Source organism: Durio zibethinus, chromosome 23, assembly GCF_047325235.1.
Source record: "Durio zibethinus cultivar Kanyao isolate XHJ-2024 chromosome 23, ASM4732523v1, whole genome shotgun sequence".
Classification (NCBI taxonomy): Eukaryota; Viridiplantae; Streptophyta; class Magnoliopsida; order Malvales; family Malvaceae; genus Durio; species Durio zibethinus.
In genome coordinates, this window is record NC_143184.1 from 7,249,788 (window position 1) to 7,266,572 (window position 16,785).

At 28.8% G+C, this 16,785-nt stretch overlaps 2 protein-coding genes across 4 annotated transcripts; one reads left to right on the forward strand and one right to left on the reverse strand.

Annotated features, from left to right (window-relative positions):
- Positions 1-1,400: 1,400 nt before the first annotated feature.
- On the forward strand, positions 1,401-3,007 carry LOC111305461 (serine/threonine-protein kinase OXI1-like). Its single transcript, XM_022903030.2, has 2 exons — positions 1,401-1,917; positions 2,035-3,007. Exons 1-2 carry the CDS (start codon positions 1,520-1,522, stop codon positions 2,918-2,920), a joined length of 1,284 nt encoding a protein of 427 aa, XP_022758765.2. The 5' UTR covers positions 1,401-1,519; the 3' UTR covers positions 2,921-3,007.
- A 9,150-nt stretch (positions 3,008-12,157) lies between these two features.
- LOC111314443 (large ribosomal subunit protein eL32z-like) lies at positions 12,158-14,143 on the reverse strand. 3 transcript variants are annotated; one of them, XM_022915819.2, is made up of 5 exons: positions 14,004-14,143; positions 13,759-13,850; positions 12,599-12,780; positions 12,353-12,515; positions 12,158-12,230 (listed from the first exon to the last, which is right to left on the reverse strand). In XM_022915819.2, the coding sequence occupies exons 2-4, from the start codon at positions 13,846-13,848 to the stop codon at positions 12,386-12,388; spliced, it is 402 nt and encodes a 133-aa protein (XP_022771554.2). In that variant the 5' UTR covers positions 13,849-13,850; positions 14,004-14,143; the 3' UTR covers positions 12,158-12,230; positions 12,353-12,385. The 3 variants fall into 3 exon arrangements, with proteins under 3 accessions (XP_022771554.2, XP_022771552.2, XP_022771553.2); XM_022915817.2 differs by having other exon boundaries at positions 12,158-12,515; XM_022915818.2 differs by having other exon boundaries at positions 12,158-12,515; positions 13,759-13,853; positions 14,004-14,133.
- Positions 14,144-16,785: the final 2,642 nt, after the last annotated feature.

Below are 16,785 nucleotides of genomic sequence, written 5' to 3' on the forward strand. Positions count from 1 at the left end.
AAAGGCGATGCTATTTTTTTAGTTCCCGCACTTCGTCTCATCCTAACCAAGCCCACTTAGCCCTAAGGCAATAAGGCCCATGTCACAGGCACTAGCTCCGTCTATTTTAAGCTTGCCAACCAGCCGAGTGGGAAAAGAGCTGGAATCAGCGCACGGTTGGACAGTGTCTTGCTGTTAGTTTCTTGAAGAAGGTTCTGTCTTTGGTCTCTTCTTGTCTCCAATAATCATGTATTTGCATGCGCAAGTACTGAATTGTTTGCTACCATTTTCATTCAACCAGTCGAAAAGAGGAATCAAAAGAAGCTCATTGCTCATTCTTGAAGCTTCATTTGGATGCTTGCTTCATTTAAATCATATTATTATATATACTTAGACCATAGACATTAAGCTTTCATATAATTCAACTGAATTATCATGCACACTTTTCTTCACCTAAACCTTGATAGTGGATGGATTGACTTTAGCCAATAGGGCCTAGCTCTAGGCTGAAGTTAGAACCACCTTGCTCAACGCCAACTTAACTCTCCGGTTCTGGAAAGACATTTGCCCAAACCACGTTATTCTTTTTCCCTTTTTTTTTTTTTTTTAAATAAAACGATAAATGTATCGTTGTTTTTTAATGTATGATGTTGAGTTACACGATGAAAGATATATTTTTATATCATAAATTTTTAGTTTTGAATTTGAAACGGTCAAGATAAATATTTTTATTTTAAACTAATTTTTGAAATATTTTCTAAAAAGTAAGTTATAATTTATATAGTTGAAATTTAAAAAATTACATAGAATTTATATAATTATTATGTTAATTAAAAAAGAAGTGCAAAGACAAGATTACTAATGATGCATTAAATAAAAAGAAGGATTGAAATCGAAATTATATTTTGACTTCTACCATTCCAAATGCACACCCCCATCAGTTTTCCTCCGTGATTATGTAACATCTTTGAAACCCCAACGACAAACACGTTACTTGCTGACATTTCAAAAAGTAGTGCGTGCTATTATAAAGGAAAAAAAAAAAGAGACTTTTTAACAGGTAACTTCAGAGCAACACCGCAACAGCTTCGCTACCCACCATCCTCACCCGCAGGAACAGTCCCGCCCGCTAAACCCTGACGTTTGTTGGCATTTAGCCGCACCTCAATATTCCCTTGGTACCTACGTCTTCTAGAAACACAACACCGATACGTAATCACCCAAATTATTCCCTTATATATATATAACTCAGTAACTCTTAACAAAAAAGAAAATAAAATCCCCTAGATTACGCCACATCACTACTTACCGCTGAAATTGCTTACGTGGCGCAATCCATTCTCGCATAAACTCATTCCCTGTTTGAATGTTGAATCCTTCCTCAACAAGATTTCTTTAAAAAAAAAAAAGAAAACTAAAAGGAAATGAAATTGAAAACCATTCCTGCCTTATAAATTGTCGTCACCAGCATTTCCACACGAATGAAACGTCATTTCTTAAAATCGACCGGTTTTCTCCGATTCACCGGTCAGCCTCCGCCATGATCGACGATGAAGAAATCACTCGAAACCCACAGTATTCAATGCCATCCCTCGATTTAGATCGCCTGGAAATAGTTACTGCTCTTGGACGAGGAGCGAAAGGAGTGGTGTTTCTTGCCAGAGATGAAGTTAAGGATGAGATTTTAGCTTTGAAAGTAATATCTCGAGATTCGATCGAGAAGAAGAGTAGTCATGAAAATGAAGGAAACGATTATAGAAGAGTTACTTTTGAACAGGAAGTGTTGAGGAATTTTAACCATCCGCTTTTACCGCGGTTACGAGGAGTTTTGGCTACCGATAAAGTCGTCGGTTATGCCATTGATTATTGTCCCGGTCGTGATCTTAATTCTTTGAGAAGAAAACAGACCGAGCAAATGTTCTCCGACGGTATTATAAGGTAAACAAAATAATAATAATAAGTACTACTAGTTTACCACTACCTCTTCAGTCTCATTTTCTGAAAATTTCTCGGGAGCCAAATAAAGCTTAATTATTTTTGTCATTTTTTTAATAGGTTTTTTGCAGCGGAATTGGTTCTCGCTTTGGAGTATCTTCATAATTTAGGCATTGTTTATAGAGATTTGAAGCCTGAAAATATCATGATCCAAGAAAATGGCCATATCATGCTCATCGATTTCGATCTTTCCACGAAACTTTCTCCAGTATCACCAAAAAGTTCAACGCCTCTCAACTTGGTCAGTCAAAGGCAGCCGGACTCAGTCAAGAAAAAGCGATTCTCTCCGTTTCAAATGTACTGCAACTCGGGAATCACCCCGGACGACTCGGCATCTCAAGCGAGTGTCAACTCGGAAGTTACTGAGTCGGACTCTTTAGAGAAATCGAACTCGTTCGTCGGCACAGAGGAGTACGTGGCGCCAGAAATTATATCAGGGAAAGGTCACGATTTCGCCGTGGATTGGTGGTCCCTAGGGATTGTTCTTCACGAAATGCTTTACGGAACGACGCCGTTCAGAGGATCGAATAGAAAAGAAACGTTTCATCGGATTTTAACGAAATCGCCCGACCTCGTGGGGGAACCGACGTCATTGAGGAACTTGATAAGGAAATTATTAGAAAAGGATCCAAATCAAAGGATCTCACTGGAGGGAATCAAGGGACACGATTACTTTAAGGGGGTCGATTGGGAATTGATTCTGCGAATCGAACGGCCACCATATATTCCCGCACAATCAGAGAAGGAGATTTTGGAGGAGGGCAAAATTGATGTAGAATTATTTGTCCAAGGAATATTTGCAAATGATGGTGAGGATGTTGGAAAGAATAACAGCGGACAAGAAGAGATTCTAAATACTACTAGTTTAGAGAATTTAAACAAAAACGTTGGGTTCAAAGGGCAAAATCATCGCCCTTCTGAAGCTAATCAATTTTCTACTTTCTAACTTTATTATTTATTTTTTTATTATAAAGTAGATGAATAAATTTGTTCTATGAATTAAATTCATGCATATAGATGTTATTTGGCTTCATTATTATTTTTTTTTCAAAATAACATCAACAAGAACCACGAAGGAACTGGCCTATATTATTTGATGTAAATTTAAAAGACAATGTAATTAGGGAGATTGGTTGGAAGAAGGTAAGAGTGAAAAAACAGGGGAAGTATGATGGGCATGCATTCTTAGACTTTAAGTTAATTGGAGTTAAAAAGGTCTTGTATTTGGGGTGATTTACAAGAAAAAGAAAGTAAAAAATGGTGATGCTTGACGTATTGGATTCAAACATTCAATTTTTAGGTAACATGAATAAAAGACTAGGAATTCTCCTATCTTGTTTGGAATTGAATAAGAATTTTTTTCGTTTGTTTTTTTTTTTTTTTAATAATTATAACTGCTTTGAATGAATGATAAAAATGGTTGGAAAAAGATTGTGCCCTTGCTTATATTAAATGTAGGGTCCTTTCTCTCCGACAATATCCTTTTCTCGCCTTAGTGCTCATGTGTTAGCTTTTTGGAAAATGAAAGTGGGGAACTCGGGGAGGTATTATCCACTTTCAAAGCGAAATAATTATCCATTTTGAATGTGTTGTACAGGGGCTAATTAGTGAACCAGTTTGTGAAGAGATTAATGTAAAATAAGGTCCAACACTGTGAGTGACAATTGTAGCCACATATAACGCCACCATTCCTGGCTGCCTCACCAACCCAAAATTTCGTCTCCAATGAAATTGAGCCGTTGCGTTGAATATGCCTATAGTCACTTTGTAATTTGTATAGAGGATTTCAAAGACTAATAATTTCATTTGTAGTTAAGAGAATTTGACGAACAACAGCATCCCCCTCGTCAACTCTTGATCACCATTACTCCTTAATATCCAAAGATTAACCACTCTCCAATAATATTAATTCACTTTGTAAATATATATATAAAAAAAAAATTATCAAATCCGTTGACAAGAAAATTTTTAAATTTTATAAGCATAATTAATAAGATGATATATATCTTTTAAAATAAAACATTATGATAAAATCAAAAGTTTTTGTAAAATTTTCATCATAAACTTATCACTTAAATTGAGTCAAAGTGTCATACCAATATATCGTTTGGTTAGTTGATAATATAAATTTAAAGATTAAAATTTTTAAAACCTAAATCATAATCAGATTTTATGTCACTTAATAATTAAATAAATAAACTTTAACTAATGAATAAATTAAATTTTAATTAAATTCATTTATAATAAAATCTGACTCCAAAATATCATTATTGTAATTCTAGTGGCAGGCAATAGCAGCAGTCAAATACACACCATACGGGTCCAATGCGTGACCTTGAATTGGAGCAATCTAGCCTCTAGACGCTTGAAATTTCCAGGTAGCTGGGATCGTAATAAAAAAAAATTAAATATAATTCTTTGGACGTTTAATTAAGACACTAAAAAAAATATTACATTTGTTGACAAATGAACAATTGGATACTAATAAACTAATATAAGAGAAATGAAATCTTTTACTTTTGACCGCAACTTACAAATTTAAGTTTATTTTAACAAATTCATGAAAAAAGTTGCTATTATAACAGACTGCACACCAAGCGGATCGGTCATTGCCTTTGCATTAAGTATTAGTATTAATATTGGGACTTGGACGGAAATCCATGTGAAAGGGGTGGGACGAGAAGAATTTAGGCATTTCATGTTGGTATATATTATTTTTATTTAAATTATATCATATATTTATGTTATTGAAAAAAATAATTTATAAATAATTTATTTTTTATAATATAATTACGTGAATGAAAAATATATATTAACATAAAATAATTACTTTATATAAATTTTTTTGTAATCTAGTTAAATAATATTTTTTGACCCCTTATCTTTTTACAAGAAAAAAACCTTTTTCCATTATATAAAAATAATAATGGAGATGTTTATTATTTAGTATTTCATTTTAAGAGGATAGATGTATTTTAAATAAATTTATTTTTCTACTTATTTTAAAATTATAAAATATCAATCATATATTAAATTTAATGTATATTTTAAACATTGAAATGAAATAGTATACATCTCAAAATCCTTACCCCAGAGAAAAGGAAAACCATTCAAAGGCCTTACTTTTTAGTTTGCTAAATTGACTAGTTCTTTGATTGGCTGGTCCTCTCCGCAGTCCTCCCTCCTCTATGTGAGCAGGCTGCTGGCAATAGATGTAGAATTGGTGGCCTAGCTGGTTAGCTTCTACCGACTTTTTTATCATTTGGCCTTTAAATATCATGTATGCTATGACTTCCAACTTATAATAGCTCTAAGGTTTTGGACTGCTCTGATATCCTGGCAATTACTCGTACTTGACAAAGCTTTTCCACATGAGTTTTGGTTGATCTAAGGTTTGAAAATCATTCATCATAAAAATTGATTGTTGATGATATTTTTGGTGTCTTAATGGGAAATATTTGGTGAGAAGTTGTTAGAGGTTGAATAGTCCGAACCTGTAGTCAAAAACAATGGTTAAGGGATGTCAAAGTTTTTTCTTAGGGCACGTTATGATATTCAAATAAATAAAGTGTAGGAAGTAAGGTAAAAAAAAACAAGGGTAAGGTGTGTGAGAGAAGCTACAAGGGAGGGAGATAGCTTAAGAATGAAGTATACCGGGTTATACTTTCTTACATACCTAAGCTTCTCTTTACCTCGAATACAAGGTAATTAGTGGTGATCTAATTGAAATAATTGATAATTTGAAAAAAATTTATATGAGTAACTGTGAATCACATTTAATAATTCTAAACAAGTGTGGGCTTTGTTTAATGATTCTAAATAAGTTGAAGGTTAAGTGTTTAGTTCTGAAATGATGTTTTGATAAGACGTTAGTAAAATATCGAGTGTAGGTTATATTTAATGGTCATAGGTAAGTTGGAGATTAAGTGTTCAATTATCAAGTGATATCTTGATAGGACGTTAGTAAAATGTTAAGCATGGACTACATTTAATGGTCATAGGCAAGTTGGAGACAAGATGTTCAATTTTGAAGTAACATCTTAATAGGAAGTTAGTGGAATACTTTATACTGAGTCGTATTTAATGATTTCAAACAAGCGTAAACTATACTTAATGGTCTTAGGCAAGTTGAAGACCTAATGTTTAATTCTAAAATGATATATTGATTAGATGTTAGTGGAATGTTAGGCAAGCCCTTTTTTTTTACGAGGGAGGAGTTGATTCTATAAGTGAAGATGACATGACAACTCGACGTGCATTGTCTAAACAATCTAGAGAGTTGATCGTATTGACTAATGGTTAATCGATTGTTGATTGAGTAAATAGACGTAACATATATGTATGTTAATATTTTTTTAACACCCAAACATTTGATTAAGGAATATGCACTAGAGGTGTTCAGGGTTGATTAGTTTGAACTCATGTTTAGTATTAATAATTTATATGTTTGTTTAAATTCAATCCAATGCGAAATTTTAGGTTTCAAAATTTTTTTAAGTCGAATCCAAATTAAAAAAATAAATTTCAAACTCACTTGTTAAACTTAATTTATATAATAAAAAATTTTAAAAAAGTATGATTAAATTAAATTTAATGAAATTATAGTTAATTCTCATATATATGAAAATTAAAAATAAAAACTATATATGTAAATTTTTAAAAAATTAAGATTAATAAAATATTTTTTTTTAATTTTTATATATATGTAAATTAATTTTATATAGTTCACGTATATATAAAAATAAAAAATATATATAAATATTTGAATCAGATTGAATTGATTTTAAGTTTTAATTTTTTATCTAAGACTTGGCTCAAAATTTAAATGAATCTAAATTTTAAATCTAAACTCATTTAACAAGTTTTAATTCTTTGTTCAAATATTTTTAAAACTTAGATAAAAATTTAAATTTAAATGAATAACTTGACTCTTGAATAAATCTATCATATATGCATATATTTTCTATTTAAAGCGTTCTATATATCTTTCGAACATTAATATATCATTTGAATAGTTAGAAGAGAGGGGCAACTATCATTGTTAGCAACTGCCCATTTCTTGCAACAAATTAAACCTATGATTTTTTGTTGTTATTCCAGCTAAGCAAAAAAAAAAAAAAATTTTAAAAATAGCTCCTTCTTTGAATTGCCAGGCGTTGGATGATAAAAGGAAGAATTTTTTTAGGCCACATGGTTTGACGACTTGGGAAGAAATAAGCATAGGGACATTTTTGGCTCTCAAATTATACCAAAAAAAAAAAAAAAAGGGTTTCTCATGTTTTATTTTGATCCTTTTAACTTTTATTTCGAGTCAATATAACCAAATTTTAACGACGAAGTGCAATGTAACTGCACGTTACTGACTGACTGTTAGATGTGCTGCGGTGATGACACATCAGTATTCAATGCACACGTGTCTTTAATCTTGGTCCTTAACCTTGCTCTCTTTGTGTGTCTCATTAATCTTGTTCTCCTCCAAATCTTAGATTTATTATTATTATTTTACCGTCAAGCAATTAAATTAAGGTTTGAAATCAAAAGTTTGTGTGCAAGATTATATTATTATTTTTATTTATTTTTCTGTTACATATCCTTTTGTATTTATCTATTTATATATGGCCGTTGAGCTTTATTAATTATATGTTCATTTTTCATTAGTATAATTTATTTACATCGAAATATAAATAATGTTGAGAATGGGATTTGAATCCATGCCTTTTTGGACCGTAACTTTAATCTGGCTCAAGTTTGTTTGATTGCTTGCCCAATCAGCATACTTTTATTCTTTTTTTTTTTTTTTTAATTTTGTTCATCTAATTGATGTCTCAACAAATACGATAGATCAAGTCAATATTTTATTATTCTTTAAATGTTACATGATAAAAAATAATAATTATTATAAAAAAATTGATGATTAGATGTTAATTTTTATAATTAGATAATCAAAATAAAAAAATCATCTAAAGCTGGATGATTAACCATGTAATTTTATTTTTAAAAATATTAATAATTATAATTTTAACTAAAAGAAAAAAGTGTCGGTAGTCTAAAGATGCACCCCAATCCAAGCAACAAAGTGAAAGTGGATATAACCTACAAAATTTTTATAAAAAATCACGGAGGAAAAGTTTCATATATATTATTATATTATAACATACCTAAACTTCTGATAAATTTTATCATACGAACGTTTACGATTGATAACTTTTTCAGATGGCATGCAAGTTTTTTTTTTTTTTAAGTATAATTTATTTTAATTACAAATTTGATAATCTTGAAGTTATTCAAATTATACTTGTAAATCAAATTAATTTAAATCTATGTTTTTTTAAATTAAAAAAATTAAAATATAGATTTCATCCAAATAATTTTAATTTTTTACCATATAATCTTATTTAATAAATTATTTAATTAAAAAAATCTCTCAATATGTTTTAAAATTATAAAGATTAAGTTTATCTAATCTTTTAATTTTTCATTATATTATTTTATCTTAATTTGTATTAAACAAAACTTATCTTTTAAAAAATTTACATAAAATATTAAAAATTCAAATAATTTTTTCATATTAAATATCTAAATAATAGAATATATATTCATCTTAACTCTAAATATCAATTTTATATTTAAAAATAGGCAAAATTTGATTTAATTTTTATCACTTATTATATCTTTTTAATTTTTTTAATATCAATTTGAAAGTTGGTATTCAATCCTAAATGTTATCCAATAATTATTTTACAAATTATAAACTATAAATGTAATATGTTTTTTTTTTTTATTATTTCGTTTACAGCTTTTTAGAATTATATTGTTATTGTAATTTATTTTTTCGGTTTGCATTTTTTTCTAAGATATATTTTATTACTATTGCATGTTTATGCTTATAAAAATTAAATTTTTTTCAATTTATTTTTTTAACATCTCTTAACATTTTTTTTATATTTTGTATAGTAATTTGAACAAAATTATAAATGTGAAAGTATGCTTATATTTTTTTAATATTGAATTTATTATTTGATAATATATATGTTTTTTTTTAAGACATGTAATTTATGTTTATTTGAGATAAATTTTAGATGTATAAATATTTTTACAAATAAAAATGGTATAAGGTGAATAGATATCATTTTCTTCTTACTTTCTTTTAAAAATATTTTTATGATAAGTTAGTTAGATATAAATTTTTATATATGTTATACATTTTGAAAATAATTTAAAAAATACATATATATGCATATATACATAAAATAAGTAAAATTATTTTATAAAATTGTACGGATTATAATCCAATTATATAATAAAGAAATAAGTGAAACTAGACATCTCAGTATAAATACAAGTATGGTACTGAAAACGAAAAATCAATGTAAAGTTAATTTATGTACTCGACTTTGACACTTGTACATCTCCTGTATACATATAACAATATGCGGGGTGGATGCTAAGCATAGTTTGGGGACCAAGGCCCAAGATTTTTTAAAATTCCCTTTTATTCATATACGTATATTTACATTAAATAAATTTAAATTTAAATTTTTTAAATTAAAATGATAAAATTAAATTGATATCTATCCATTTATTTGACTTACTAATCATTATTAATAAATATTTAAAATCGATTGATTTATAACAAATATTAAATCATAATTAATGTTTAAAAAAATTAAATTAACTTTTTAAAATTTTGCTTATATTGAATAAGATAAATTAAATTTGAAATTTCAATTGAAACATTTAAACATAACTTGCACAACGATATGAAATATCAAAATTTATCTTCTTTATCACAATTATATCTTATTTTAATAAAAATTAAAAAATAAAAAATTTAGAATTTCATTAATAGATTGATCAAATTTATTTTTATTTTTATTTTTTGTATTTACAATAATTAATGAGCTAAGTGAACAATTTCAACTATAAAGATTATCAAAATAAAACTACGAATAAGATGGAAGATGAGTTTTTTTATAGATAATTTGGTTGTCAATATATAAAAAAAATAGTTTAGATTTAATTGTTGAATTTTTTTTAAAAGAACATTACTTACAATTTTAATAAAATCATTTATTTGCTATATTTTATTTTTTATTCTTTTATTTTGAATTATCAAAATTTAAAATTTTATAAGTTTATTATTTTTTTAAGTATATCATTACATGTATGTTTTATATTAATAAAATAAATAATAATGTAACTCAAATAAAAAATATATATAGTTTTAAATATAGTTTTAAATTTTTAATCGATTATTTCAAAATCAAACACCAAGATCCGTGATTATCTATATATATAAAATCCAAAACCAAATATGAAACCTCGGATTTGTATTCGACTTCCACCGTTAGAAATGGAGGAATATATATCCACTAGCTTTTGAAAAAAAAAAAAAAAAAAAAAAAAACAGCGCTGTTAGGTTTAAAAAAAAAAAAAAAAAACAGGGCAAGACAAGCATTGAATGAATTCAGGATGGACCACGACAAGGCCAACAGCCTGATGGTGATGAATATGGGTGTGTATATATATGAAAAAAAATAAATAAAAATTTAAGTCACCTTTTTTGTTAAAAACTTATATCTCATTAAATCTGATCATAATAATAATAAAAAAAACTTTTATTTCATTGAAGCCACATGCTATGCAAAAAAGAGTCATGTGGTTAGTAATATTTGGTTATTTCATTTACTAAACCGAACATATTAAGTTGTTGGAGTTGAAGTGGACAAGTAAGGCATGGATAAGGGTTAAATTAATGCTCTTTCATCAATGCAAATGCAGCAGTTAACTACTTTGGTCATTCCTCTAAGAACATTTAAACTTATAACATGAGTCATTGTATAAATATATATACATGTATACATATATATATATATATATATTTTTTGAGGCTGCCGTCATGTGAGACCGGGTGATCTTTTAGCTTTACTAACCGTCAACTGACAACAAATTGTCCTTTTCACATGCTTTTCATTAATTTCCAATCACTTTTACATCTAACATAATGAATTTCCGTGGTACACATTAGTCTAAATGAAAAGTTCGCATGAACATCAGCATGTGGCTTGGTCCTCTTGGTTCACCTATTACCTACCCTTCTTTATGACAGTGGTGGCTGTTTTAATCCCCAATTATTCAAGAAAAGCTAGGTGTTGTTTGACCCTTCTTCTCAGTAGATTCTCGGAAATGAGCAGAAGAATAAAATATATCTTTTCATTGAAAGTTGCAGCCCCTTTTATTTGTATACAATAAGTTTTAAGGAATTATTTATTATAACTGTTCATAAGTTTTTAGTACGAAACTTTCAATGAACAAATTTCAACCGTGCATGCATTTTTTTTTTTTCAAATTATAACAAGATATGGTTGTGTCTGGTTTTGGATTTCAGTTGGCATTTATTTAGAGCCATCTTGAGTCACTTGAGACTTCAGTTTTTATATAAGGAAAGCATTAATGTTAAATGCCTCTTCTTTGCCACAGGCAAAGGCTAAAAAACGTGTACCAAAGGATGCCAGATTTAAGCTTTTACTTCAAAAATGAAAAACAAAAACAAAAACTAAAATGGAAAAGATGAATTTCTCAGTGAAGACAGGACAAGGTAACTTAACATGGGGAATTATCAAGGAACATTTCGCATCTTTAACTACAATATTACCATGACAACCTTAATAGAATTTAGAATATAATAACATGGGATAAAGGCAAGTGTACCACCAAGCCAATGGATCTGAAGTCTGTTTAATGACGCCTTACAGAGAAGCCCCTCTCGGACCCATAGATAAAAGTCTAAAAGATAAAATGATTCAAGAAAGGTTCCTCGAGTAAACCAAAAACAAAACCCCTCTTGGGAATCTCTCCTGTTCTCGAATTTGGGGGTAAGGGCAAGAAAAGATGCATCCTTCAAAAGAGTTTAAAGAAACTAGCTTAACAAATCTATCTAGCATTAGCAACAATCACAGCCTAATGTCTGAAATTGCTTTTGGCTTCCTATATAATCTAAATCCACCTCTACAAGTGGCAAAAAAAAAAAACGCTACAAACCTGCAAAACTAAATCACATTGTAACTCATGCAAAGCAGCAAATGAATTTTCTTCTATTAAGAACATTGGCCAGGCCACCCATTATCACACATCCTATAGAGAAATATGATGGAAAGGTAACATAACTGATAAAGGTATTCCATTAGCTCATAAATGCGCCCGGCATCATAAACCTTTCGTTATTGATGTCAAAAACATAGTCAAAGAACAAAACCCTAAAAACATAAGAGAAACGGTTTAGATTCAATCACAACAAAAAGCATGCAACTCAAGTCAAAATAATACTTAAAAACATTGGATTCAAAGTGCCTACTTCCTAAACAATAAAATATTATACCAAAGAGCAAAATCAACATTCAAGGATCGATCTTCACTCATCCTCCTGGCTGCGCAACCTAGCCAATTTGTTGGTCACAACAACATCCAACTGTGCTGCTCGCTCAACAATTTCCTTCCTCCTCTTTGTTGAAACATCATGGGCTATCTCAGCACAGTATGTCCTGAGAATGAATCAACAATCAGTAACAAGCAAGTAAATGCTGATCAACAAAATGGGGAAAGAAGGGTTAAACAGATATTATACCTGTTGTGCATCATGAGAAGCTCCAGCTCTTGGACATTATGCACAACAAATTTCTTAAAGCCATTAGGAAGATAGTGGCGAGTCTTCTTGTCTGAGCCATAACCAATATTGGGCATCAGAGTGCATCCCTTGAACTTCCTCCTAACACGGGAGTCAATACCCTTAGGCCTTCGCCAGTTTGTCTACAATATGCAAATAACTTGTTAATATTACTTGTTAATATTATTGTGGAGAGACGGTATGTGTGTTTTTGACCTAAATGAGACATCAATTAACCAAGATGCAACAAAATGTTGTCATAAACATATTTCAAGACCACGGGACATATAAGCAGAAGAATGAAAGAAGTAAAGAGCTTAGTTTCAGCGCTGCACTGAAACAAACAACACAATCAAGCTTCGTTGTTACAATTCAAGAATTAGAGAAGAGAAATAATTCACGAGCTCAGAGAGCCATCCAGACTGATTGTAAGGTTGCATAAGCATCTATGCAAACAGTTTACCCTGAATAAATCTTTGTCTAACAATAGAAAGAAGAAAAAAACAGCAAGAAGTATGAAAGACTCTTAAACCACCTCTAGTATGAGACATTCTACGCAAAAGGCACACTCATTCTGCCAATATTCTCTCATTCAAACGCATGTGAATTAACTGAATTCAAACCCATTCAGCACAACAGACAAACTAAAAGATTGCAAGTCCACTGGCAGTCCAGTTATCAAATTTTTTAAACTTGAAAACATCTTCACAAAATAATTCTCTTAAGGCATGCAGAAAATATTCAAACGGTTATAAATTAGCAGGGTATCCCCAAGTCACCATGATCATCAAAAATGGGAAAAATGTCTGTACGTTACTCTTAGGCTTCTAACAGCCAAAATCCACAATAAAACAGCAAAAAAAAAAAAAAAACAAGAGTCCACAAAATTAAAATAACACATCCTGAATTACTTATGTTGCTCTTTCTAACCTAAATTCTCTAGAGCAATTTAAGGGAAAAGAACAACGCAATCCTCAGCTAGGAAAATCTACCTAGTAAAATTTTAAGAACTTGGTAAAATGAACTCAGTACAACCAATTACAACTATTAGCTTTGAATGAATGGTTGCTAAAAATAACAAGGCGATGCTTCTAGAAAGAGCGGTTTTTTTCAGTTATAACCTTTACGGAGATCTTGCGGTCACTTTGGGGCCTCTTGAATTTCTTGACACGCTTCTTCACAATCTTCTTGGGCAGCAAAGGGACTGCCATTTCTTCTTAATAACAAATTGATCAAATAAAAGCCAACATGTAAGAGAAAGTATTTTAAGATTCAGAGAAGAAATTAACTCCAATATAACAAATTAAATCGAAAGAGATTAATAAATAAATCAAATATAAGTGGATAAACAACGAGGAAAAGTTACCAGATGGAAACGATACGCTGCGGCTCCAGTAAACCCTCGACAAAAGGCGAACAAGAAGATGGAGGGAGCTAGGGTTTTAAGTGGGCATATATGGGGAAGAGGAGTGATCTGGTGTTTGGGTTACAGAGTGGAGTTTATTGTTCTTATTTCAAAACCCAGCCCTAAATTTAATTTTATGGGTTTACGAAGGCTTGCTGAGGCTCAACTCGACTTTTGCCATCAATGTTGGGCCTCCTCCTTCTCAGCCGACCATATCATTCTTTTTTTAATTATTTTTTAATGAACATTCACCAAAAAATATAAATAAAACAAAATAAAACATTTCAAATCTCATAATTCATTATGTTATTATAACTGATTACTATGTTGAATTTGAAGATGAAATTACGTTTTAAATATGAGGATTTATTTTATTTAAAAATTAACCTCATGACCTTTTGTTTAAAAAATTACGAAATTATGGTTATATTTGATAAATAAAATTATGATGGTATATGATAGAATAAAATGATATTATGAATAAAATTAATTAAATAATGTCATCCTATTGTATATTTGATATGCGTAATAATTAAGATAAGATAATTTATTTATTGATCAAAATTATCTTTTTTTAAAAATTTATATAATTTAAATTATTACTAAAATTTTTACAAGTATAATATGATATATAAATTTAATTCCATAAATTAAAAATAATCCTCTCCATTTTGAAACGATTGAATCATCTTATACCAAAAAAATGATTATCTTTCTTGTAATAATATTATTTTCAATTAGATATAAACCAAACATAATATAAAATGATTATCATACTATTTTATCCATCATTCTACACACCAAATATGACCTATATATATTCAATAAAAATATACCAAGAAGATGCTATGTGTGAAAAATGTGAAATCATAAGAATCAAATTCTTTTCGCTTTCTTTGGTTAATTTATTGAATTTTTTTCTATAAATTACTATTTGGTCCAATTTGTTCTTTAAATTTCAAATTCCAATTTCTTTAACTAATAAAGGATGTTACTTGCTTGGTATGCAATTAGGATTGAACTGAGAAAAAATTATATGAAACAATTGCGTCACATTAGTATATATTCTTTCTATTTAAACCATGTCACAGTAATCACATTATTAAAAAAAATCAATTATTTGTTACATATCATATATAATAATTAAAAAGTGAATACTTATTTTAACATATTAATCAATTATTTTATAATAAATAAAATTTTTCAATAATATAATGATTTGAATGAAAAAAAAATATATTGACACGACGTAATTACTTCATACAATTCTTTTTAATAAAATCAATTTGGTGATTTGAACAAAAGTTCACTTAAAACTCTAAATATGAAACTATTTATCATCTTTCACAATTAAGTATAAGTCCCTATGTATTGTCATTCAACAACAACTTAAAATATCCCAAATTAAATTTGACAACTAAAATTTTCAAGCACTAGCTTCTTTCGTTTTCCAAACACACCTAATTTCCCATAAAAATGTAATGGAAGTTAGAATTCCATTAGTCATAAAGGCAAATTTTAGTTAGTTCAAATCACACCCTCTTTTCTTTCATTTCCGTTTCTTATTCAAATTTAGTTACTTTTTTAATCAATCCGTAGAGACATTTTAATTGGTGCAAGTCTTTTTTTAAAAAAAAAAAAAACAAAGTTGTTATCTTTGTGTAAAGTGGTCCATAATTTAGAAAGAAAGAAAAAAGAACGGACAACATAAAGAAGAAAAAGAAAGTATAAAAGGAAAAAGGAATAAAAGAGTTGCCGAATTTTCTTCTTTTGACAAATTGTGTGGTATATAAAGTTCATTCAATAATAGAAACGTGGGAAATTTAGGGAGAAAACAGGGAAATCTTTTAAAAAGAAAGAGATTTTGGTTATAAAATATCAACTACGTAAATTGTAGAAAAGTTCTTTAAAATTAATAAGAAATGGCATATATGAATCCTTTAAATTAAAGTAATTAACTTGATAATTAACATAATTACTAACATAATGATAATGTAATTTTTATGGTTAATAAATGAATTTATATAATTCATACGTATCCATATAATAATTATGATAATCTATTAATTTTTTAATTATAATTAAATGAACATCTAATAATCTATAAATTCATTTATGTAATTTAAGAATTTTGACGTCCATGATTTAAAAAAAAATAGAAAACAACAGTTTTGGTGCTCATAGGATAATTTATCAATTTTAATATATAAATATAATAATTTAAAATATAATATAACATAAATATACAAATTATCAATTTAATCGCATGTTCAAACCAATTGCGCAAAAATGGCACAGTCCACCTCTCCAACACCAAAGTTTACGTTAGTCAGAAACGAAAAGCTTTCAATTTTGGAATCCCAACCGGCCAGGTTCACAATTCCATTTGTTTTGTCCAGTGAGAGGTTGAGAATTCAAATTCCATATTTTTCACCTAATACTTTTTGACAATGTCAGTTCACACCAGTCCTTTTTTCTTTTTTAACCATTTTTTACGTTTCAAAATAATATTACATGAGTTATAATTAGAGGTGTAAATGATACATTAGTACTCGTAAATTATTTGGATTTTATTCGAAAAAAATTCAAATTCGATTCGATTATTATCGAGTTGAGCTCGAGTAACTCGACTTATCGATCGAGTCGAATTTAAGTATTCTTATATTCGACTCAAGTAGCTCACGAACTTAATCGAGTTTTTATATTTAAATATATATTTATTATTTTAATTAATAAAATATTT